Source organism: Neopsephotus bourkii, unplaced genomic scaffold (assembly GCF_033783945.1).
Source record: "Neopsephotus bourkii isolate Nb327-2 ecotype Australia unplaced genomic scaffold, CSIRO-AGI_Nbou_v1 NB_663, whole genome shotgun sequence".
NCBI lineage: Eukaryota > Metazoa > Chordata > Aves > Psittaciformes > Psittacidae > Neopsephotus > Neopsephotus bourkii.
The window spans coordinates 2,810,550-2,836,619 of NW_026901162.1; the positions used below are offsets into that span (position 1 = coordinate 2,810,550).

Genomic DNA, 26,070 nt, shown 5'->3' on the forward strand with positions numbered 1-26,070 from the left:
GACCTTACCTATTGAGCATCCTCCCCAAACACTGCCTCCTGCACTGTGTTAGTCACCAGCTGCACAGGAATATGTAAAAATACTGTCTTACTATTGTTGTGTCACCATGTCTGCATCTATACAAATTTGGTGTAAAATATATATAGCAATATCATGCATATGCATTTGTGCAGCATATACATAATGCATTCATTTGTATGAAAATACAGTTGTACGCATACAGAAATATGCTTTTGAAGCATGAATTCAACAATGGAAAAAAATATTTGTTTTAAAAAGTAAGTTTTTATTATGCCACAGCCCCTCTGTTGATTCTGGCTATAAATTATTTTTCTCGTTGATGACAGGTAGCTATCAGTTTTCCAGTGAAACAAAGGAAAGGAAGATGAAGTAGTTGTCAAGCACTGCATTGTACCAAGCTGTGAATTTTCCTTCCTACAGGCTGAAGAGAAGCCACTGAATTATATTGTACCTGTCAAGCGTCCTGCTTTTAGTTTGTTGCTCAAACACAATAAAATTATTTAATATACAAAAGCTATCATGCGAAGCCAGTCAGTTTTTCCTCCAGCTATACATCAAGGAAAACAAGAAATGAAAAACGCACCTGAAAATGTTGAAACATTGATGGTAGGATGTGGGAGAATATTGTAAGAGATCATATTTACAACAAAACAGAAACCCAACACCCTGGAAAACATACACACCACTTGAACTGTGTTTACTTCCAGGCACATTGGCCTTTGCATAGGGGTGGGCCGGGTGATTCAGCTGAATCTGAAACCTGATAAACTCTTGCCTTCTGTTTTTACATCACATTTTAGTGATTGTACATGATACATTAAAACCAGATATTGCTGAACTGACACTACCTTTGGTATTTATTGTATCCATCCTGGTAAGGATTATTTCTTGGCTTTATTGTACTTCAGCCTTTCACTTATGGAGGTGTATACAGGGTGCAAGAGGGTATCTATTTAAATAGGAGGTGTTGAGCCTAGATTGGGAGAGTTGAGAGGTAAGCTTGTGTCAAATACTTTATTCAGTTTACCTTCTTCTTTTGTTCATAAAATGTGGCACCACACTGGTTCCTGGTAACTTATGCCTCATTTGAGCTCATTCAGTGAATATAGTTCTGTCCAAATGATATTAAGAGCTACACTTAGTAGGAATTTGAGACACATTAACCAGCAAAGTCCTCTTATTATTTCTTTTCTTTGACTGGAAAAGCATAGGAGTGCCTCTGACTTGAGCTCTTGAACAGGGATACTTAAAATTATGACCCTTTTAAACAGCATAACTTAGAAATGGTTTCCATGAAACCCTGCCCTCAAATCTTACATGTTTACATTTTTGCAGATGCTGAGAACAAATGAGGTATGAACAACATCAAAGGAAACTGTCCAAAAATACATAGTAAATATTTTTACTAGCTATTTTTGATGAAAAAAACATTTTATTAATGCTAACTTCTTATGTAATTGATGTAACTAAATATTTATTGCAGCATTTCTTTAAAGCCAGGGTGGTCCAACCTCAGCAGCCAGTAGGTCTGTACTGAGATTTCTCTCCTTTTCCCGATCTGGGGAGCATTTCCTGCCTCCACTCCTCGATAGCTCCCTTTTGCCCACAGATAGCTCTGGCCACTGTCTGCCACTGAAGATACTACAGAGCAATTGGGGAAGGAGGAGGTTTTAGCTGCAGGTTGTTGCTGTCCAGTTTGAGGACTCACTGTCAATTGCCAGTGGTGAAGAAGAGGAGGAAGAGGAGGAGCAGGAAGAGGAGGAGGAGGACGCAGCAGCTGCTGGAGAGCCCTGGTCACAGCAGCCCAGCTCCCTGCTGCGGGTGGTAAGGAGATGAAGGAGATGGTGTTTGGCAGCTCTCCCACCATCAGCCGTAGTTCCCCTTTCCCTCTGAGAAGGGATAAGCTGCCTGGAGGCTTTCTGGATGCTGGAACTGCACCACACTGTGTGAGGATCTGGCAGTTCCCGACTCTGAAATATGTCCAGTGAGGCAGGCAGCCAGCACAGCCAGCGTGTGGCCCTCATTTCAGTCATACAGATGTAAATCTAGAAGGGCCCTGCTGCTTCTATGGGGACCATTTGGGATTTTCCCCTTTGTGTAGCAGGAGATGGACCTGAGACAAGGCAGCTTCAACCCCTCACCGGCAAGCACCCTATCAGCTCTTTGGTGACATTAAGTTCTTGAAACCTAAGGTCTGGGTCTTGCAGACCTTCAAAGTCTGTCTCTGCCTGTGTATCCTGCGTGAGGTCCTCTGCACATTATGTGGGTTCATGGTGGCCCAATTTGTCCCCTGAAAAGTAGAACTAATTGTTTTGCCTTTCTTTTGCTGTCTCTCCACAGTGCTCAGTTAGCCTGTTAGCCTGATGCTGCGTGGCACAGCTATTTTCTTGCTGTTCAGCTCAGGAGGGCTGCAGCTCTTCTGTGGTAGGTGCTAGTGTTCAGTGGATAACAAGAAATAATGTAAAAGTTTGTGTCAGGCAGGCTGAGTGCTGCTTGTTTTGCTTGAGTAAGTGGTCCCTTGAGATTAGATTCATTCTGCCCCACTTTTGGCTTGCACTGAGTCACTGGGCACTTTTTGAGCCCCAAAATCTTGGGGGTATGATGGCAAGGGAGTCAGATATTGCACATTTTCCATGCACTATAAAATGAGATAGGTGGAATCTGCAGGCCTGAAGGTAGCTGGCTGGAAGTGAATGTGAACTACTCACAGCAAGAGCCTGGCATCCCCTTGACTGGTCAGCTCCACCATCTGGGGTGGTGAATCACCCATGGGGGGCATGCGTTTCTCTCCACTGACCACTGAATGACCCTAAGTGTGACACCCACCTCTCCCTGGGCCAGCTGGACCCCAACCTGCCTTTGGGTGCTGCTGTGCAAGGCAGGAAATGAAGGCGAGGATGAAAAAGGAGCAGGGGCATTATCACTACTGAATTGTGGTGAGGGATTACCAGGTCCATAGATTCCCTCTGTGGTTTGTGGGGTTGGTGGGGAGTGATCCCCCCTCCTAGGAGGTAACTCACAGCAGTACAGAGACTGCCTTTCTCCAGTGGGTGTGTAGGAAGCCTCAGAGCAGTTGGGAGCTCTTCAGACACTCTGAACTCCCTTAGAGGGGCATTGTGAATTCCCTGCCCACCCAGGACATGCCCAAACCCTGCTGTGTGCGGAGGCCCTCACTCACCCTGAGCAGGGAGGTGATGACTGAGATGCCACACCACCCTTCTGGTACCCAGGCTCCTTGGAAACATGGACTACAAACCAAGGTCAGTCACTTCTGAGAGACGTGAGAGGAAACTGGAGGTGCTGAACTCCCCCATCCTTCCTCAGAAAATAAGCCCTTATTCTCCCAGCTCTTATAATACCAGGTGCAAACTGGCATTTTATGGTTGCTTTTTGTTCTGTTAAAGTGTTTGTACTCCCTCAACATGCACATACATGTAAGAAAAAGCTGTACATAGAGTATGAGTGCTTTCAACTTCATGTAATCTCTAGCTGAATTTGATCAAAACCTCAGAAAATGCATTATACAGACAGTAGTAAAAAGACAGTACAGATCCTTTATTTTGGCTGCTTCAAACCCAGAATATGAATAGAAGGCTCTGCTTTATTCCAGTGATGATAAAAGGCAATCTTCAAGTCTTTAATTTGGAGAAAAAAAAAAAGAAGATACAAGTCAATGCTAAGGATGATAGGAGATATTGTATTGTAGAGGAGTGGAAAACGGGAGCAGGAGTAGGAGTAGTGAAATGAAAAGGTGGAGTGTAGGAGGAGGGCCGTGGGAGTAGAAAATGAATTGTGGTGCATCCATCAGCATTTCGGCATTGTGGGAGATGAGATAAACTTAACGCTGTCATTTGTAGATGCAGTAAAATTTCTTGTACTGAGGCACTGCTGTGCTGAGATGTTTTAGGAGGAGGAAGCCTCCCTTCAGCAACCAAATGGGTGGATTTGTTCACAGCAGCATGTCCTAAGGGTGGTCAGTGGTGTTGGGGTGTACTTGGGAGAGAGCGGCTAGAGCACATGGCTCATGTGACCCTCCTGGCATATGTGTCACCTCGTTGCTTTTACTCTAAAATTGGTTGACATGAAAGGATTCAATCCCCAAATACTTGATGGGGAGAAAAAATCCTATGAGGAAAGAAGAGGATCACGTATGGGTGGACCGGGGCCTTACAAAAGGGCTCACTCACCCAGGCAGTGACGCTGAAGTCAGAGCAGACTGCCTGGGTTACTCATCACAGGCAAGTGCACAGCATTGTCTCATCAACTTTCATCCCTCCTCCAACCCTCAGCAGACCTTGGCCCAGCTGATAGCATGCAATAGTCAAAACCCCTGCTGCAGTGGCTGTTGCATTCTGAGTCATGGGGCTTCACTTGCCAAGCAAGTGCAGCATTTTGAAGGCTCTAGTTTTATTACTTTCTACCCTATGTCCCTCACCCCTCACTGAAAACTGCTTTCTGTATCCACTGCTATGTTTTGAGCTGCAAGAACACCAGTGATGTGGGGCACAAATGTAGCAGAACCCCCTGAGAAGGCACAGTGAGCAATGGCAATGCCACGTAGGGTGAAGAAAGGGCAATACAGCCCTTACCCTGCAGAACAAGCCAGACTGAACTAGGAACACACCAGTGCTGAAATCCCCCAGCAGTAGCTTTCTTTCCAGTTTCCACTGCTGGCATCTGAGAAAGGAAAGCTGGTGGTTTTTTTTTCAACATCTGCATGTACCAGTAGAGGTCAGGGAATAACATCTCTACTTTTGACAAAGTAAAAAGCAAGGAGTGCAGGACTTAAAAAAACCCTCATGCGAAAGCCCAGGTAATAAATCCATTTCCTTTCACAGGATGAGTGCCAGCCTGGCTCTTAGTCTGGGTTTGGGTTTTTTTTCACACACCAAGGAAAGAAAAAGAAAACATTTCAGTGTTCTCGGGCAGTTCTTTTGTTTTGGCTCCCATTTAAACATGTCCATTAGCTGCGCGTCCCTGGCTGCTCCTCACCATTATATAATCTCTGCTTCTCCAAGGCAGGGTGCTCTCCCTCAGTGCAGGGCAACTACTGTAGCTGAGTTGTGTAACGCTGCCAGATAAAGCTGTTCCAAGCTGAAACGTGGCATGCAAGTTATTAGGTTGAACTGGGGCTGCTTTTCTTTCTCTTTACTTTTTTTCTTCTTTTTTTTTTTTAAACTGGAAAAGGGGGTTTCTAAAATCTGTGGACTAAACAATGCACATTTGTGGGTTGAGTCCTTTAAAGGGTTTGGAAAACATAGAAATGACTTACAGGCAAAACAACTCTGAAATTTGACAAGCAGCCAATCTATAATAAGGTATAACCACCTTTGGCATTTGGGAAAATAAACATGACAGAAACAGTGCTTTACAATCTGATCAGTTGCACCGCACTTCGGCATATGTTGCACTATGCAGTTAGGTGTCATCACATGTCTTAAAAGGTGTTTTCATAATAGACGACATGTGCATGTAGATGTATGATCTGTCACTCACTTACGTGCTGTGGGCCTAAATCCAGCCTCATGCTTGCTCTCCTTCATTATTGTTACTCATTTTCAGAAAATATTTTTATGGGAACAATGACCACGTTTAAATACCAGTAACACTCCCCACCTTAATGCAGAGAGGAGGGGAGAGTAACAGGTTTGCTGGCTCACCGGTGACAGTTACCTCGCTTCAGTGGTTCTTTGACAGGCACCATCAAATGCCCTGGCTGGTTGTGAATCCTGTGACTTACTAAGCCATGTCTGAGGTATGTTTTCTCAAAAGCACTCCCTCTATGGAAACAAAACAGATTTTTTGAAAACGAGGGTTTGTCAGTTTGAACATGGTGTTGAGTTGTGCTTCATCCCTGGGATTGTTTCCCTAGAGTAAGAAAGTCTTCCTTTTAATTTTAAACAGAGTATCACTTCGATGTTGCCTCAAACATCTATCTCTTTGCATGTTTATGGGGTCGGGAGGCAGAGGTGCCTGTCCTGTAACTGCTGCCCCTTTGGAAAGGGGGAATACAACCCTTACTTGTATTCCCAAAGTGTGTAAGTCCGAAAGTCCATCAGTATATAATATTTTTCCGAAGGCCGGATTCTGTGGCCTTGGGCTTTGCCGGGAAAATATATAAAGCATGTTTAATAGTTGACTTACAGTGAAATTATCCCCAGCTCTCATGCCTGCCCACGGAACAAACTACCCGCTCCCGGTATGAAAACACGCTCAGCCGAAGCGGAGGTTTATCGCTTCGGGAGGCGCACACACTCTGGCGAGGAGCCGTCCTGACAGGGAAGGAAGGCGGGAGGCAGGCAGGCAGGGAGGGCAGCTGCCGCAGCCCACGGTCCTAGGGGCGGGCCGCCGGGCTGCTGGGGTGTAGCGGGGAGCCGCCGGGACCCCCCCACGTCCATCCTCAGCAGCCCCGTTGCAACCGGGGGATGCCCCCAGATCCCTCCGATCCCCGGGTACGGCGGGGCTGTCGGTACGGGCGGTACGACCCCACCGACAGCAACCAAGGTAGAAACACGCTCGGGGGCATTTTCAGTGCCTCCCACTGCAGCTGGCGGTGCGAGCAGTTACTTCTCTGGCTCCCGGCGGCCGCAGGGCACTCGCTCCCCGTAGGGGCAGGGGAGCCCCGCACCCCCCGCCCGCGGCGCCGAGACCGGGATTGTGTCTGTGTGTGTGAGAGAGGACTCCGCCGGCCGGCAGCAGCTTCTCAACCTCTCCGCCGCCGAACAGCAGAAACCACCCAGAAACAGCACGGGGGCATCGGCACCCTCCTGCCAAACCGGCCCCGCGGCGGGAGGCGGGCGGGCGGCGCGGCGCTGCCATTGGAGCTGCGCGGGCCGTCCCACCCCGCCGGGAGGAGGAGGAGGAGGAAGGCTGGAGGCGGGGCCGCTCAGGGCGGTCGCTCCAGTCGGTGCGCGCCGGGCGGACGGGTCGTTGCTGCCGTTGCTGCTACCGCCAAGGAGGGCAGGGAACCGGGAGCCGGACAGGGGCAGGGCGGCGGGGCCGGAGCCGCGAGGGGAGTTGGAGACCGCGCTGTCGGGGCCGCGCCGGTCCGCGCCCGGAGCCTGCATGGGGCGGCGGCTCTGAGCCCTGCCGCCCCACTGCCGCCGCCGTCGCGCTCCTGCCCCGGCCCCGCCATGGCCGAGGCACCGCAGCTGGTGGACATCGACCCCGACTTCGAGCCGCTGCCGCGGCCACGCTCCTGCACCTGGCCCCTGCCGCGGCCGGAGTTCAACCCGCCCAGCTCGGCCACCTCCAGCCCGGCGCCGTCGTGCGGCGGGCAGCCCGATGGGGCGGCCGGGGCCGCGGCTGGTGCCGCCGCCTCGGGAGCGCTCGGCGCCGACTTCATCAGCAACCTCAGCTTGCTAGAGGAGAACGAGGACTTCGCACCGCTGCCCCCGGCCGCCGCCCCCCCGGAGGCGGCCGCCTGCCGCTGCGGGGACTTCCCAGCGCCCGAGGCCGGCTGCCGCCTTCACCCGCCGGGACCGCCGCCGGTGCCGCCGGTGCCGCCATCCGTAGCAGGTCTGTCGTCGGGCCCCGTGGCCGGGCAGCCCCGCAAGAGCAGCTCGTCGCGCCGCAACGCCTGGGGCAACCTGTCCTACGCGGACCTCATCACCAAGGCCATCGAGAGCTCCCCCGAGAAGCGGCTCACCCTCTCCCAGATCTACGAGTGGATGGTCAAGAGTGTCCCTTACTTCAAGGATAAGGGCGACAGCAACAGCTCTGCCGGCTGGAAGGTGAGGGGAGGGTGGTAGGGGACACCGCACCCGAGGGGGCTCCCGGGAGGCTCCTCCGCGGCGGTGCGGGTGCCGTGCTTTGCGCTGCACACGGTGCCACCCGGGCAGAGGGAGTCGCGGCGCTGCGAACTGCCGAGCGCGCTGCCCGCCGCGCACTTTGCAGCGCTCCAGCTCCGTGCTGCTGCTTTCTTTCCTTAAAGTACGACTTTCTTCACCCGTCCGCAGCGACGAAGCCGAAGAGGATAAGAAAAAAAGCGTTGTTGCCCTCCCCCCGGTGGGGCACAGGAGGGGCCGGGGCCGCACCCCCCGCTCTCCGCCTATCCCCCTTCCCCCCCCGCCGCCCTGCCCCGCCGAAAGCAAAAGTTCACGCCGTGTCACGGCGCCATCCCCGGGCAAGCCCGTCGGGAGCACCGCCGCCTCCCGCTCCCCCAGGGCGGCCGCCGGGGTCGGGGTTAAACACCCTTGTCGAGGGGTGGCCGTGGGCTCCGTGGGGGCACCGTCGCGTCCCCCTGGGGCTGGCCGGCCCCGATGGGGGGGTGAGGGGCGGCCTTGCCAGCAGCGGGGTTTGCCCTTAGGTGGCGGAGATGGGGCAGAAGCAAACAGGGATGGGGAAAGACCGGAGGCAGGACAAGGGTTGGAAAAATACCGCGTGTTTAATGAGTAAGCCGCTGTATTTGTCTTGATGGCTTTGTTAAACCTTGGTTGCGGGAGCGTCTTCCTCCCATTAAATAGTGGGACAGTTTCCTCCTACAGCGCAATCTGTAACCGTAGCAGGCTGGCAGCAGTAGTAACCTGTTGGCTGTAGGGATTTGTGCTCAGACCTGCACAGGCTGGGTCCGAGGGGCTGGGGCTGCTCAGAGCCAGGCTGTGAGGCAGGCTGCTGAACGCTGCTTCACCCCCAGGTCCTGGGGAGCTGCTGGCTGGCCACTGTCCTGGGCACATGATGTTGCTTCGCGTGGGTCTGTGAGGCCACACTGGCCTTTGCCCACCGTGGTGGTGTGGCATTGCAAGGCCCGTGGTACCCTCCAGCTCTGCATCCCTGTGCGTGATGAAGCATTGATGCTGCTGCGAGCAAACCGTGCTCCTCGGAGGCCTATGCTAAGAATGCATCGCTCACCTGTGCCCCTGCTCACAGCGGAGGCAGGCGCGTAGTTCTGCAGCACTGTTGTATGGAAGCATTGTCAGAATGAGCTTCAGCCCTCTGTGTAAAGACAGAGACTCCTTCACCCTTCGAGGGATTAAATTATGGCAATAAATGTGTGAGCTGCACGCATGGCATCAGAGCATTCTGGTGTGTTCCTGACTTAGTTTCAGTTAGCGCCAGCCAAACTCTTTGCTTTCCTTCTGAGGATCTGTATTACATACCTTTTCCAAAACAAAGTGTCAACTCAAACCCTGTATTTGTGTATTTTTAATTGCAGAGCTAGGAATGTTTGTCACATCATTTTTTTGTAAATTCAATTTTTTAGAGGTAAGCAGCATCCTGCTAAGGAAATGGAGATTAATCCGAAACAAATTTTTAACTGGAGGCTTTTAAGCTTTTTTAGAGTAATTTGTTAGCTTCTGTTAATGTGTTTGACTAAAAAAATGGAAAGGCCAATTGTCTATAGACATCTTTCATGAAAACCCTTAACAAGAGTGAAATGATTGATAGCTGGCAACTTTTAAATAAGGTAACTTGTCACTTGGAAGGGCTGGGTTTGTTTTTTTTCCCCGTGGTTATTTCAGTCTCCTTGAGAAAAGCCAGATGCATCAAGTGCCTTTTCAGAATGAGTAGAAGAGAGCTAAAAACCAAACCAACTAAAATAAAGCAAAGAAATCCCAAATTCAAGTGAGCAAACTCCACTACTTGTGTAACTTACAAGGCACTTCCTATTTTATTGCTGATTTTCCTGTGGTGCTTTAGCAAGTTTTCCACGACTCCCTCTGACAGATTGAGCTCTTCCTATGCCCACATGCCTCTGCTGTGACAGGGAGAGCCGTTACTGGCATGTTTTTTGGCTGGGCTACCCTCTGGTAGGGTGCAGGACGTACCCTGCCAGTCACTGCTGGCCGATAAGTACGTGTGAACTCGCCTACCCAAATTAAATAGTCCCTGGGTTTTGCCTTGGACACATGTTGCCCTAAGCCCTTCCTTTGGTTGTGTCAGTGCCAGGCTGCTCAGAAAGTTACACACTTGCAGCTTCTCCCACTTCATGGAGGTAAGTGCAAGGTTTCTCAAACACGCTTTTTCAAGTTCAGTTACTTGTGACCACTGGGTGTCAATGCTATAGCTGGTCTGGTTGAGACACGCACCCCATGCACCTGGTTCATTACCATTTATCCATCCAGCTCGGCTTGAATAGGGATTATTTGTATTCTTGAGTCTGGGAGCTGTTGATTTGCTCGTGCTCTGGTAGCTGTAGGTGCGGGCAAAGGGCTGGGAGCGAAGCCTGAGTATTCGAGGGCCCGGCAGAGGAGGAGCGTGGCTCCGGCGATGCACACGGATCAGCGTTCGACTTTCCTGCTGACAGAGGGAGCGCGGGTTCGCGTTAGAGCCTGGCACTGACTTGGGGCCGGGAGTGCCTTGCGCACGGATGTTTTGCAGTCTGAGAAAGAGGGTGGTTTTAGTCTTCTTTTCCCCTTAAATGGATCTCTGACACACTTCACTCTGTTGGCGTTCACATATTTGTAAGTGTAACGAGGCACCTTTCAAATTATATGCAAAATCTAAGAAATACCCAAGAAATGGAAAAGAATGTGGGCTTTCTGTATAATGGCAAGGCTGTGTTTCTCACCCAGATGTTGAGGGCTAACTGCTGTAATGCTTGTGAGTTATGCACTGCCCTGATTTAGTATCTGATGCTGAGCTGCTTTTTAACTTTCCACTGAATAATATTCAGCAATGTCAACATTATCTGTTAGGAGCTCAAAATAGCATCTAGGTTCTTCCAAATAATAACATTTGAATAAAAATAGCTTTTAAAATAAGGATAGAAGCCAAAGGTAGTAACATAAAATTATCAGTAGTAGCTTATTAAAGTAGGTAAAATTGTTCTCAGTTATACAAAGTAGTCTATTCCAGCCTTTCTTAGCACAAACTCTATGAACAAAACCCCCATTGAGCCCTAGGGAAGCAAAGACCGCATGACCCCTGAGCAGTGGCTACCTTGAATGAGACACTGAGGTGTGCTCTGCCAGATCTGCGCTATTGTTGGTTGTGAATGAGTGCCGATAGCGACTGGTGTTGCTCAGACAAAGCTAAAGCAAGAACAAGATCTGTTTATGAGATAACAAAGAAATTGGTGTGAAAGTTGCATGGAAGAATGGCACTTTTCTCCTAGTAGTCATCAAGTGAAAGCAACTTTTTCCCTTACATGTGCTAGTGGGAGTCACAGGGGTTTAGACAGCGTAGTCCCCCAAGAACTTCACCGCAGCTGTAGGTGAATCTGATAGCTTTTTGGCTAATCATTATCTATATATATGATATATATATCTATATATCATAAAATTTAAAACATCTGTGATGTGCATGTTTAATGTTGTCTTTGCTTTATGGCAAGATAGTTGAGATGGATTGTAATGGAGCTATCACAGTTAACCTTTCTTGAATGGTCTCATCCTTTTAGCCTGCTTTTGAAAATGGGTTAGAATAAAAATGTGTAATTTTTCTTGAGTAGAAAACGCAGAGTTTTGGTGTCATTCGTCTGAAGGTGGCTCTGTTGTTTATTCTTCACAATGGCAGGTGTTAAGGTCACATGTATCTATACCTCCTCGACTTCTAGTCCGAAGAAAACTCAATCACCTAGATTTATTTGTTGCCATTGCTGGAGGAATAAGAATAGGTGATACCTAGCTGCAGAAGGATGAATGGATGTAAGCCTGAAATCCTGAGGACAAAAGAGGCATGTAACTGGTGCTTTTGGGTGGCCTTACAATAGGAACACTGTGGTCATGACTGCTTAGTAGTGTATCGCTCTCCATGCAAAATAAATTTTGGGTTGCTGTGTATTTGATTTGAAAGCCAGATAGTGTGAAGTGTTTGAAGGACTTTGAGAGGACAAGAATAATCTTCACAGAATTTGTTTAAAGCTTTTGATTCTGTATCAGTGAACAACTTAAATCATGGAAATTCGCACAGTTTATTTCAGTGAAATGAGTATGTCTTTGTGAGGTTTTTATTACACGTTTTTTCCTCTCCATGGAAGTATTACAACTGAAGATTGTCTTGAAGAGTTGCTGTGTGTTTCCTCAGTGGTGGCACATACAGTGGTACGTTTATCTCAGTCCCTTTAGATGCTTCCCTAGATGATCTGTGGACCCCTAGCATCATGCATTATATTATACATGCACACACATAAGCATATATAAGTATGTATATTGGGTTTTCTGTTAATGGATTCTGCCAAGTTAAATGCTGTTATAGTCATATCTTCTTATGTGTGGCACTAGTAATAGCCTCAACAGCTGGAAGTTGTAGTTGCATCCGCTCTGCTGTGATGCCTGGTCTCAGCTGGGGCCAAATCAGTTCCAGCTTCTGCCCACCCTGTTGTGAGTTTCACTATTTACTAGCTTGCATACCTGATCACTGCCACTAAAAGTCCTTTGTAGCAGCCTCTGTTGTCTGTCTGTGAGTCACCAGCTTGCATTTTGCTCAGTTTCAGGTATGAAAGTTCAGCTTTGTCTTTGCAGGTGTAAGGTGCTTTTGTCGCCTAAGCACAGGTAACTCATGGCAAAGCTGTATCACAATCCTGGCCCTTACCTGTTTGTTCCTTTAAACTTAATTCATTTCTCCTTTTATAGTTGCCTTTTTAACCTTGCCCTTGCTTAAAGGAAAACGTTGATTCTGAGCTCAAATCAAACACTGCCTGTTCTTGGGGCAGTGTGGGGGATTCCCTGGCCCCATTTCGCAGGCAGGTTGTGCCTCGGAGGGACCAAGCCACTTCTCAGCAACTGGAATGCTCATGATGTGCCCAGTTCCAGTGCCTTCTGTTGTTTGGTGTAATGTGTCCCAGTGTTCATTGAGGTTTTGAGCTTCCCATCAGGGCCTTGAGATATGCGTTGGAAATACTCTTTGTTTTGTTTGCCCATTTGCTATTTGTTCTATCTGTTCAGTTACTTATATAATTACAGGTAAGATTAAACACCAAAACACAACGCCTGAGTGGCTTTATATACTGACATAATGAACTGAATTTTCCTGATGTGCCTGACTTTAAAGAGCTTCATACAAAACTGAGGTAACTGCTCTCTTTGTCACCTTATTCCTTATGACATGCTCAGCTGTTTCCTTAGTATCGTAATTTTTGTATTACTTAGTTTCACAAGTTGTGACCAGTGAAGTTGGAGGTTCAGGGAACTGGGGCTTTTGATGCCTGGGATAGAAAGGGGAAGCAGTGTGGTACAAAGGGATAAAGATGTTTAGGTGACGCATTTGAGGGTTTTGGGTCTTTTTTCAATACAATGATCAACAGTAAAACAGGCATTGTTTTTTTGTAAGACTTCAGAAATGACGTACTCTTGAGATGTCCTGACTTTTTTTTTCCATTCCCAAAGCATAATGCTACCTAAATATATGTTCCTCTGTTTACACAACTGGTGAATATTTTGTAAATTGAGCGCTTGGCTTTTGGAACAAAAGTGCTGATACATTTTGCAGCCACAGATTTGTGAAGTATGTAAGGCTGTGGCTACAGAGATTCAACCTTCAGCCCCTTCTGGATCGGGAGAAAGTTCGTATGTAGAACAGGGATTTCTAGTGGAAGTTACTTTGTAAACTTGAGTAATGAATATTGATGTGATATAGTGAAGAAACCTGGTATATAGTTTATTGGTTTTCTCTTTCAGAAAGATGTAAAACATGGGTGTATTTACTTTAATGTCAACTCCTATAAAGAAGGAACTTTAAATTTCCTGATTCTAGCTGCAGCTAGTCATAGTTAAGAATATGGTAGTGCATACTAATATTTTAATGAATTTTGTAGCATTTTGTTTGTAAATCTGGTTTCTGAAATGGGTTCTGAATATGGGGGAAACACCATCATAACAGGCTGTACTTTAGAAATGAAGTGCACTTGGAAGAGTCACATTTTGAAGAACAGCATTTGCTGTTCCACAGAGAGCTTCTTCATGAATTAAATTTATCTCAGAGGACCAGTGCTATTCACATTTAAGTACTATTTCTAAATATACTTATTAATGTTATTAATGTGTTCATCAAGAAAAGGTGGTTCATTCCTGTACTGTAGTTTGTGATACGCAGATGTCTTCAGCAGCAGCAGCTGTATTGTGATGTTTCCTCATAGGTCTCAATTTCTAATGGAGGAGGTGGAGGAATAAAAAGAATAAATTGATCTTCTTTTACTGAATTGATGATTATCTGCTCAGAACTTCATTAGGCCTGATGCTCATGCTAGATTTCAATAGTGGATACTGATCTTTACCAGATCACTTAAAGGTGCAAACGTATTTAGTTTTGAAGCACTTCTGCAGTAAATGGGAAAGGTTTAGCAATGCTCTGCTTTGTGGTATATGGGACCAGAAGTGGCTGGCTGGGTTTAAAAATGTAGTCACTGAAAACCCCTGGGACACTGACAGCTGCTGCATCAGACAGAGACTGGAAATTTGCTGAAGGAGGGGAGGGCAGCCCTCATTTTGCTCACACAGATTACTGTTGTTAAAGGCATCTTGCATCACTGCACAGTATCAATGATGTTATAGTTCTTTTTGAAAATACGTCTTATTCTAGAGTTGATTAAACTTAAAGGTACAAGTCTTCCCTTGTTCTGGTCTCAGGAACTTAATTTTGGGGAATGCTAGGAATCCGTGCAGCTGGAAGTGCATTCAGTCCCATTGCCACTTCAAGCCAGCATGCCAGGGATGGCTGTGATTGCATTTCTAAGCAGCCCATGTTTCTCCAAGTGTTTTGCTGGTGCGTGCAGACCAGGCCCGTGTTGGTGTGAGTATGTGGGTCTCTTTCTTCATTTTGTTCAGGCTGTTTTTGTGGCATAGGTCTAAGGGGTGCAAGTTCTGGGGCTTGGCACATGTGTGCTTGAGAGAACATACTGGGTATGTGAGGGACATGGTCTCTAAAGCAGTAAATATTCAGGTTTAAATTGAGCTCATTGCCAAAAAAGGGCTTGCAAGCAGAGGTGCCCTTAACCCATAGGATTTGCTGACTACATTGTCTCCTGGCTGTGCTTTATAATACGTAAAAGCATTTATTTAATTAGCTTTTTAATTTAATTTTAGTTTTTAAATATCTATCATTTAGAGGCCACTTTGTGCTGGGCCTCCATGCTTCTCTTGTGCCAGGATGTGAAACGATGGAATGGGCTGGTTTGTGTTTCTTGCGTTTTGGTGTTTCCCACTAAAGACAGTTAGAGACACCTCCACTTCAGTTGGTACTAGAATGAAATTTTCATCGTGCCCAGAAATCAGGAAATGAGAAACTTTTTTTTTAATGAAATGAGTGGTGTGAGTACATGAAGGAGCTCTATGTGTAAGCAGCCTTTGTGCTCTCCATGGAAACTAGTTTTGGGGAATGCTGAAGGTTCATAGAGACAGGGGATGCAGGGGCAGCCGCTTTCTGGTGATGCTGATCTGTAGTGTAGCTTAGTAGCTGAGCAGCCAGGGCACTGTTCTCTCGTTCTGCTGTTGATGTTGCACAGGAGGAGCAAGTAAGCAACACTTAACCCAAACCACTGCTGCTCACCTGGAGCTGGTCTTCAGTCTCCATGTGTGGAGGGGCAGCAGGCTGTGTCCCTGGCTGCCCCACTGCCCTTTCTGCTGGCAGCCCCACCTCTGGTGAATCCCTGTTGTTGCTGATGGTCTCTGCTTTTTAATGCTGGAGTGATCTGTGCCTCTTGGCACAGACACACCTTGTGGCTGTTTTGTTTATACGCTGACCTATTTAAATGTGTACAATATAATTCGTTTTACTTGTTTTCCTACTTTTTTCCCTCACTCTTCTTTTTAACAGGCACCATAAGCAGGCAGCAGAAGGTCTTTAGTTTGTTTTTCGAAGGGGAGCTCTGGAGCATTGGAATACGAGCATTCATTTTGTAGGAGAAAATGAAAGCGTTTTTTTCCCTTCCTGAATAAAGGCTATACACATAGTTCAGAATATGGACTCCAACTGTCAAAATCCTGTTGGCAGCCCCTCCTGCAATGAGAGGACTGCAACTTCTTCAGTTTTCTTGTGCTTAACTCCAGAAACTGTGACGTGGGTGGAGTTTCACTTAACCCGTCACTGACTTTTCAAACTGCGCAGTTAGATAAGACTGAAGCAACTTGCTTAAATGTGGTGACTTGTTAGACCACATTTATTGTGCAAATGAGCTTACATCCTGCAAGATCAGCAGAAACGCTTAATGTTTGCCTGGATGGAAATTAATTAAAATTGGGCGACTGAAATTAAAGGAATGGATTTGTTGCCCGTTGTGTTTTATGAAGCTGCCTTTCAGTTCCCACAGTGAGAATTAACACAATTGCAAATGTTTTTTTGGCATATGGGAGTTTCAGGTCCGAGTCGATGCTAAGTTCTGGCATCTGTAGCCTTAGATTTAGACTGAACTTGTTTTATTTTGTCTGTTGCCCTTTGGTAGATGTTCAATGTGTTTGAAACTACTAACAGGAGTAAGAATACTAACCATCTGCAAATATACTGTTGTGGTGGTGCTGAAGGCTGATTTGCTTCCAGTTTGCATTTGCTTAAAACTGATTTGAGTTAATCTGCTAATTTGAATGTAATTGTTAGAATTAAAAGAAAAAAGTTACCTGTGCCATGCATATCTTGGATATATATCCGGATTTAAATTTTGATTGCCAAAAGCATACTTAAAGACTGAGAGATCTTTCGTGTTTGCCAACTAAATTATATCTTATAGTGATGCTTTGCAATATATAGAAACTCCTAATTAGATATTCAGAAAATGAAGATGCGGTTATTCAGAGATGCTTCATAGCAGGCCTCCGCAGTTCTCCCCTGTCAGGATGTGAAAGGATTATGTTGCTCTGTGCTCCTGCTCGCTGTTAACGTGTTGATTTCTCTTTCCAAAAATATTCCCTTCAAATGTGAACCTTCAAATTAAATGTCATTATTTGCAACCCCCACAACCCCTTCTCCCAGAAAACCTGGCTCTGAAGACATCCCGGTGGCATGCTGAGGGAAGAGGGATCATTCCCGCTGATGTCTTCCTTCTGGAGATGCATAATTAGCAGGTGTAGTTTGTAACTGTTTGGTTAGTGCCTCTCTTCTTTCCTTGCTCTCATGCCTCTCTCCCCTGAAGGACAGCCCTGTGAGCATCCAGCATCTGAGTCTGGGGATGCTCCCAGAGACCCTTAACAGCAGTCCTCTCAGATGCAAATGATGGAAGGTGTGAAGAGGTTGTGAGCTGTGAGCAGAAGGCTTTTTGGGGAAGACTGGAACCTGGCTTCTTCCCTGGCACTGGCGAGGTGCTGCTGTGCCCATCCCTTGGGGTTTTGGAGCCTGCTGGTGGTATCCTGCTGAAGCATCGCTGTCTCTTGGGCGCGTTTGTGGCTACTTCCCTGTTTGCTGCTCAGGTGTGAAGAGGAGGTCAGGGAAAGCAATCTCATTTCCTCTTAGCAGTACAGGGAGAAATCTGCAGTGATTCACCAAGGAGGCTACTCACTACTTAAAGCACATCCTTTGGCCTCTCCGGAGGATACTGTGCTGCTGCTTTTTTTGCTCAGTGAGGTCTTTCAGTGTCTCCAGAGGTTCAGGAGAGGAAAGCAACGCTTCTGCTAAAATGAAAGGTTCATGATGGAAGTTGTTGTTCCAAGATCAGTGTTTATTGATTAGATTCAGTAATATTACTACTATTTTATTTTATTTTTTATTGAGCTTTGTGGTGGTGTTAAGGCAGTTTAAATTGCCAGAGCCAGATCTGGCTCAGGTATTTGCAGTTGCTGTTTGCCTGTCACCACTGCTACGCTTGTCCTACTTCAGCCCTGCTCTTGGAACTGAGTTCTGCAGCTCGAACCAGCAGCTGTTTGAAATTCAGGGTGAGGATACAGCCTCATGTGTGATCTGATCAAATTGTGCTGTATAATTCAAACATAAATAAAAATGCACTACATAGTTTTATCTGGCTGAGTGTGTCTAAATCTTGATTAATATCTAGAAATCTATAGTGAAGGAAGCAGTACAGAAAGAAGGCGTATTTTGGAGTGGTTTTAGGTGTGAAAATGCAGATTGTGACTGCAGGATTAACTCAGAACAGTTTCACTTTTTTGTAGTGGTTACGGTGTCATTGTCCCTGCTACCCTTGGGGTGGTATTAAGGCAGAGCTGGAAGGCACCTCTGTGCTTTAAATGCTTGGAAACCTTGGAGAGGGGTGGAGAGGGCTGAACCCGGAGCTTTCTATTTCAGCTCAAGATGGGTGATTTTTTTCCTTATTTCCCTTTTTCTCCTGATGAACATACAGCCTCTGAGTAAAACTGTGGTGTCAGATCCTTATGGTTGTAGGTTTGGCTTTGCTGCAAGAGCTGAGCATGTCTCTTAACTTTGTGAGTGTATATTCTAGTCACTGGAGTATTAATGCTGGTCTAGGGTCTGGTCGCTGGTACTGTTGGTGTGTTGTGTCCTTATCTACAAATGTAGTAAATCTAGTAAATGCCTTCTTGAAATAAAAAAGAGGATGGGAGTTTAAAGCAGGATTTTAAAATGCAGCCTGTTGCAATTGATTTTGGGAAAATAAAGAGATGCTATCTTAATGCAGACTTTTCCATGCTTGTTAGGAAACTTGAGTCACTCTTGAATAATCCAGTTTGTTCAGTCTATGAAAACCTGATACTGCACTCTTGCCTATTTCTTCTTTACAGTTCTGTGGCAATAACACAGTAATAAGTATTAAAAGGAGAGACCATAATCTTCTCTGCTTGCTGTCCAAGCCAACGCTAGTCATTCACTGATGCTATGAAGTCATTCTTTGCTTTGAGGTTTCTAAGTCTTTGCTCCCAGCATCTGCTCTGGGTGAGCAGTGGTGGCAGTAGTGAGAGTCCTGGTGCCCTCACACTGCCTCCAGCCCCTCGTCAGACCACCCTCCTCTCCCTGAAGAGACCAGTTCTGCAAAGGCCGCCCTGTCCTTTGACAGTGATCCCTCCTTCCCCCTCCTGGAGATCTGGAACAAAAATGAAGATGTAAATGAATTTGCCATGATTGCACAACCCAGTTATGCAATGAGGCTGACGTGGTAGCGTATACATATGTAGAAAACGCCTTTTTGAAGAGATGACATTAAGCACAATTTCATCACCTTCTCTCCAAAGATGAGGGCAACTACATTACTGGCTTCAACCCCCTGGTTGGTTAACTTGCATATCAAAGAACACCAAATATTCAGCTTATGCTGAGTGTTACTGTTGATAGAGCAAAAAAGTTGGTTCTTGTGGACTGTTTATTTGGGAAGGAGATTTTAGCTTGGAGGCCAGAGTCAAGGCAATTAATGTTACAGTAGCCAGTCCTGGGGCAGTGGCCTGCACTGTAGTGAGTTTTTGTACTGTCAGCATAAGCTGAACCATCTAAGTGCGTGCTTTGTTTCTTTTTTTCAAACGAGTGATGGAGTTTCAGTTGGAGGCATTGTGTGCTAGCCCAGCAGGTCTGTGAGCGAGCGCTCAGCGTGCCTTGCAGCTGGGATCCCAATTTTAATTTCTCTGGAAGACGATGTGCAGCACTGCTGACTCCTGTCTTCCATGTGAAGGAGGGGGGCTGATGGCACAGTGCTCTAACTGCATTTTTTGGGCAGGTAAGGTTACCTTGACACTGAATGTGATGCTGGTATTGATTTTCTCCCTTCCCTGGTGAGTTACCCTGTGTGTAACACAGGCTGGTGAGCAGTGCTAGCTTGGGAGCCCAGAGTGAGACCACAGCTGAGCAGGGATGTGATGCCCCTCGCTGTGTTCACTCACTCCCTCAGGGCTGTCTGCTGGCTACCCATGTCCCCCATGGGCCTGTGAGTGAGCTGGGGGGGCTACAACTGGAGCTCGGGGTGGCTCCCTTGGTGGGTGTTCTTACCAAGCAGCGTCTTGCAGATGTCATGGACATAAGTGCTTATGCCCTGGGACACGGGAGAGAGGTCCTGTCCGTGTCTTCAGCTGAGCGTTTACATTCAGCTGCTGGACCTGTAGGAAATTGTTCTTCCAGTTAAGATGTCTCTTAAAAACTGAATCTATTCCATCATGCCAGAAATGGCTCGTGCTGTCATTAATGTGCTTGGCCTGACTTTGGCTGGTACTTTTTTAGTTATGTGTAGTAAAATAAAAATAAACCTTTTTGTCCCTCAGCTGCTTCCCTTCTTCTGTATTAATTCCTGGCAGGTAGAACAAATAAATTATATCATCTTCATGTTATGCTTTTTGCTGATTGAAAGAAAAATTCTGCAGACTAAGCAAGTAGACTGACCTGATGACTCCCCATGACAACTGCCTAGTTTTAAGTTAGCATTCAGAATATTTTTATCCCAGTTTACTCCTTAGAGGCTAATAGAGTGCTGCTGGAGTAATTTTCAGATGAATCATGCCATCTGCCATGTCTGCTTTGCTGTTTCAGCAGTAGGGGAGGAGAGGGAATATATACATAGAGTGGTCTGAAACATTCATTGTCAATCTTACTTAAGTTTTAGAGTTGTTTTTTTTTCCTAGCAGCACTTGAGATTTCTTGCTTTGGTTATCAGTTTAACATGCAGCTTCAGCACTGATACTGCTCTGTTGGGTGGTCAGTGCTAAACTTTTGCAGACTCGCAAGGCACAGGGCACGCTGTCTGGTCTGCTAGTCAATTGAAATGGAAAGTTCTTGTTTGAAAACACAATTCAAATGCCGATCCTCAGGGCTGCTGAACTGGCCAGCTGTAATTTGCACCCCCCTAAAAATAAATGATAAGAATAAAGTTGTAGACAAATGAAACTGGATTGGGTAGCCTGGCAACACAGAAGGAAGGGTCACTTGTGGAGTGAGTTCTGCAGAGCTCATGTTTAAGACCTGTTGTTCCAGAAGCTCCCCTGATCCAGGGGAGGAGCATCCCCAGTGCCCAGCTGTCTCACCTGTGGGGAAGAGAAAGCTGGAATTTGAAACTAAAAACTCATAACCACAGCAGAGCACTGGACGTGTTGTATCCCATCTCGTGTTTTGTCCAGAAGCAATTATCTGGGAGACCAGCCAATCCGTTAGTAAGATTCTTGGGTCTGGATTTGGGTTTGGAGAGGGCTGGAATCATAATCTTGGAGTTTGTACTTGAACCCTATCGCATCTTTGAGAACAGGGTATGATGTTAGATAATGCTTTAATTGTTACCATGCAGAGTAAGTTCTTTTGACATACCAAAAATCTTCCCTTGCTGCCTGCCCTAAAGATCTAATTTTCTCATAAACTGCTCTGGCTGGTGAACTGTTGCAGGGCAAAGTACAAATAGATTTTGTGTTTTGTTCATATCTTTAAGCTTTTTACAAGAATTTTAACTCATGTGCTTGGTTCTAGTGCCCTCAGAAACTGTGTTTGAAGAAATTGAGAGTACAGTATTGAAGTGTGGCACAATTAAACTGTTTTCCTCTCTTTTCATGCAGTTCTCCCGCTCTCCTCAAGGGAATGGTATATCTGGTAAACTCCAGAATTAATTATGTGAGGTCAGTTGAAGGGCTGAACAATAGCCTGCTCTCTTTTTCAGGCAAGAAAGACAATTTTTAAATGCCAGGAATTAAAAGCAAAGATTGGTTGCCTATGGAGAGAAGTTCTTGCGCCAGATATTGAGCTGACATGCAGGCAGATCTCTGCTACCCTTAGATAAGCATTAGTTTATGCCCTGAAGCAAATGGGTTATTAACTCTTGTAATTTTATTTTAGCGTGTTTAACAACAGATACTGTTGTTTATAAAACCCGTTTAATCCCTTTTTAATCACTACAAGTTACTTTCCTGCAGCCATGAGTTCCAATGGTTAGTTATTTATTGGGCAAAACATAGCATTTGTCTGGTTTTGTATGTAATTTTTTAAGTAATTCTTTAATGCCTTGGGTTAGAGTTAAAAAAAAGAGAGAAGGAAAATAAAAGGTTGGGCCTCTGCTTCTGTTGTGTTCTCCTCCCTCTTCGTTCCCCAGCTCTTCAAATACCTGTAGCAGCCCCTTCCTTTTACTCTTCTACTCTTCGGGCTCTCTGATGGTTGCATCATAATTTCCCTTACCTTTCCTCTGGCTGCTGCTGTCGTTGATGTGAAACACCAGCAGAAAATCCTGTCAGATTTTTGTTAGCTCAGGCTTTGTTCTGCACCTCAAGGCATTTATTGATAAATAAGGGCCTTGTATTATGGGATGTATAAACAGAAACATGTGACTGCCCTCTGCATTGGATTTGGGAACACAGGAAAAAGTGGTGACGTAGGTGGCATCATGATGTCCTTAAAGGAGGCAGTGCCTTTTTGTAGAGCCAAGGGTACCATGGGGAAAAGGCCAACAAGCTTTCAGGTGTGCAGGAGGTTCTTCACATTTGAAATAAAAGCTGTCAAACTCAAAACTATTTTGAATTCCAAAGGTGATTAGATCATGAGCATTTTTGGCAGGTAGCACATGGGGAGGTGTAAGTCTGAGGGGCTCTTCCAATGGATAGGATATATGGAAGCTGTTGGAGCTTAGAAGATCGCTGGGAGGGGTGGAAGAGAATAACCCACTATAGTTACTAGTTTCATTGCTGATCTTTTCCTCATGTTTCCTATCTACGTCTGGGGCAAGATGCTGCAGCATGTAGCACAGATACCCAGCAGATGAGCTGATGCTGCACCCTGTCCTTTGGAAACCAGGCTAAAGCAAAAGCACACCAAGCATCTTAATTTTCAAGTTATAATCCAGGTTGAGGCAGGGGTAAGAAATAATTTCACCAAAATTCATCTGCTAGGTTAGGTGTCTTTATCTAGGCACGTTGTGTAAAAGTAGCAGATGATGGATGCATAAAACACAGCTCACACCCTGGTCTTCAGGAATTTACCTTAGCCTGTGAGCTAGGGCAGTGCCGTGGCTGAGGATATTTCTTCCGAGGTAGCAGTTTCCAGACTGCCCCAGCTGCTCTGCTGAGCAGCAGGGTTTAGTAACACACCAGCTGAATGTGCAGCTGTGGCCCAGGGCAGTGTTTCATTTTCATGAGCCAGCTCTTGGGGTAGTGTCCCTGCTGGGGGCCAGCGGTGAGTGCCCCTGCCTAAGGGCAGCTCACAAGGCTGAGGACATGGTGTTCCTATGACTCTCCTGTGCTGTCCTCTGTGAACTTTTGGGGTGACTGACTTGAGACCTGTTTCCCTTCCACGCTGGTGGTCAAGAAAAGTGGAAAGGAGAATTTTGCTCTTCTGGACAACATTATGTTTGGATACACATGGATAGCCCATCTGCTCAGGAAGAGGGGTGGAGAGCACCAAGCCTTGTCCTGGCTTGGTGGAGAGCACCACCAGTCCTGGCTGCTGTGCTGGTATCTTTGAGCATCTTGCAAAAATCTGTCCTCTCTGTGTTAGCCACTGGGATGCAATGTAGCAATAATTCTGTGCTCTGTCAAGTGTGTCTGAAATGGGTGCATATGCATGTATAGAAGCCATTTCCCAGTGTAGCATGATAAGACAGTGATAACATTTATATCTTTCTGACTGTTAGAGCTTTGCCTCTTAGCTCTGATTAAGCCAGTATTTAGCCCATAAACATTTTTTTCTTTTACCGTTGGGAGTTCTGCTATTGCAAGAGATTTTGCCATCGGGGCTGGGTGGCATAAAGCAAATACCTGACTGACTTGAAATAATTTGATTAGTCTGTCTTTTGCTGGGAGAATCCCTTGCTGAGGCCTATCCTAGGGATAAAGATGAATCATGCAGAGGAGAAATTGAAATTGTCAACCAAGGCTTTAAGTTTGTTGCTGTTAAATGACTGTTAAATGAGCTTTGCTGTAGGAAACATGCTTTTTCCTAGAAATGTCTTTAACGTGGTCTGAATTGTACTGAAATGTGGAACTTCCAAATTTAAGGAGGAAAAAAAGCAAAACAGAGGGCAGAATGTGCTTTTATTGTCAAAAACTTTGACAGGGTTTATTGCTTGTGCTGCTGGTTTTCTAAAGTACCACTTGCACTGAATTTTATTACCTGAGGAATAGAAATAAAATAGCAAACCATATATGTACTAACCTGAATATTCCCTCTCCCCATTCACACCTTTTTGCTCTGCCATGTAAATTTTGCCTTAATTTTCACATAGGTAGCACCAGTAAGAAAAATGGATCTCGCTTACCATATAAGATTTGACTTTTCATCTTGTACTGGCAACCTAAAGATCATGTGTGTAACTGCTGATGGAACCGGTTGTGTGAGAGTCTGATGAGGTTCTCAGGTTCTTCTGCAGCATCGAAGCTTCAAAGAAATAGAGGTTTCTTCTTTGTCCCTGGCTGATTAGCTGGTGTGTAGACACCACAGTCCTCTTCTGAACTCCATGTGAGGTTGCCTGAAGTTAGACAGCCTAATAGTTGCCTTTAGTTAAGCTTAGTGGTTCCTTTCCATGTGTTGACTTTTGTGATTCAAAGTACCTCTTGGTGTTGCAAGGGAAGCCCTTGGGTAACAGGAGAAGGGAAAGAAGACAGCTACATATGAAGAGAGTTAGGTAGTCTGCTTTTAGCTTAGGAGGTTGGTCTGTTTGGGCTTGGTAGTCAGTGAAGGAGAACAGGTTCTTGCTCTTAACTGTTCACAAGGAGAAACTTCATCGGGCGTGGTGAATAACTCCCTAGAAAGGAGGCAGCCTTTGTGATCATCCCCAGAGGTCCCTTTAGGCTCAAATTATGAGACACTATCAGTTTAGGGAAAAGGCCAAGGAAGGGACAGTTTCTAGTGTTGACAAAATAACCTCATCAAATGCAAGCCTGTAGTCCTGAGTGCATGGGATTAACATGGTATCTCAGACCATGTTGTTTCTAGTTCATGTGAGGACTTTTGGCCCAATTTGTCCTGTTGTGCAGATGTTGAGAATTTAGGAATCTCTGGGTTTCTCTGTACAGATTGTATTTTGGCAAACTAATTTGCAACCAAAGCTCTGGTCGTTGTCTTGTCCATACCACTGAGGCCCCTAAAGGACTGCGAAAAAGGTTCTCTAAGAATGATTAAAAAACCAAGCATCTCCTAATCTGTAGATTAGGAAGTCATGGGTGTCAAATGCAGCAGCAACATTCTGCTCCTCCAAAGCAGTAGAAAGGTGACAATCTTACATGGGGATTAACCAAGGCCTGAGTCCCTGTTTACCAGCACTGGGAGGTCTTAAATTTGGTCTCTTAAAGACTGAGCACAACCACACAATTCACACATAGTGTAGATGTATTTTTTCAGATAAATAGCGTAGCTTCCATGCATTTTCAGTCTGAGAGGGTTCCTCCCCTCTTTCCATTTGAAAGCAGGGCCAGGGATACAGAGCAGAGTGCTGTACATCCTGGTTGCCTATGATGAAATATGCTCTTCGAGTCAGAGATGGCCATGATGTCTGTCAGTCTCAGGGTTGCCCGCTCCCTGGGCAGACTTAAGAAATATCTGAACTGGAAGTTGTTTTGTGCTTCCTAGAAAGCCTGCAGAATCTGGATGGTTTCAATATGGGGACAAAAGCCATGATGTGCCGGTAACCTCAGTGGGTTGCAGAGGAATTTCCTCATATTTGGGAGTAGTAGAGTTTTGAAAATCAAAGCAAACAAATGTGTTTTGTTTGTGGTGTTTATAAGAAAAGGCGAGCGAGGAAATGAGAAGACTTTGAAGTATGAGTTAAATCATGAGTGCGGTGTTGTTGTGTTCTTGTTTTTTGCTTTGTAAAATCCTGCTTTCTCTTGCTTTACTGTCTAAAGAGAAGACAATGTGTGTCACAAATAAAAGGAGTATCTTAAAGGTATGTAATCTGCTACGTAATGGAAGAGCTTGTTATGGAGAAAAACTGCAACAGTATGACATGATAGAATTTCCTATTAGTTAAAAAAACACAGTCTTTACCTGGAAGCATGAACTCCTGTTCATGTTGTTTACAATCACATTGTAAATGCAGATGAGAATAAAAGAAAAATATACAGAGTTAGATGAGTGTTATAAAAAAGCTGCAATTAATAAGGAAGATAACTTGCTGTGATTTGTATTTAAGAAAACGGCTATTCACATGCAGGGAATTAAAATACTTCAAAGAGTTAAAGGAAGAGCTTGTGTAACTTGAAAGCTTCTGTGCTTTTTCCAACTTGGTTGTCCAGTTCAAGGTATGACGCCTGTCTGCAAGTCTCGTCTTTAGACACATGTATTCTTTTCCATGATCTTTGGGTCAGAAGAAAGAGGGTTTTTGCTCTTACT

General features: G+C 45.7%; 1 protein-coding gene across 1 annotated transcript in view; it reads left to right on the forward strand.

Annotated features, from left to right (window-relative positions):
- Window positions 1-7,070: 7,070 nt before the first annotated feature.
- FOXO1 (forkhead box O1) overlaps window positions 7,071-26,070 on the forward strand; it is a 60,321-nt gene continuing 41,321 nt past the window's right edge. The window contains exon 1 of the mRNA XM_061353174.1: window positions 7,071-7,754. Within this exon, the coding sequence (XP_061209158.1) occupies window positions 7,155-7,754 (600 nt within the window). The 5' untranslated portion in view covers window positions 7,071-7,154. The remainder of the gene's footprint in view (window positions 7,755-26,070) is intronic.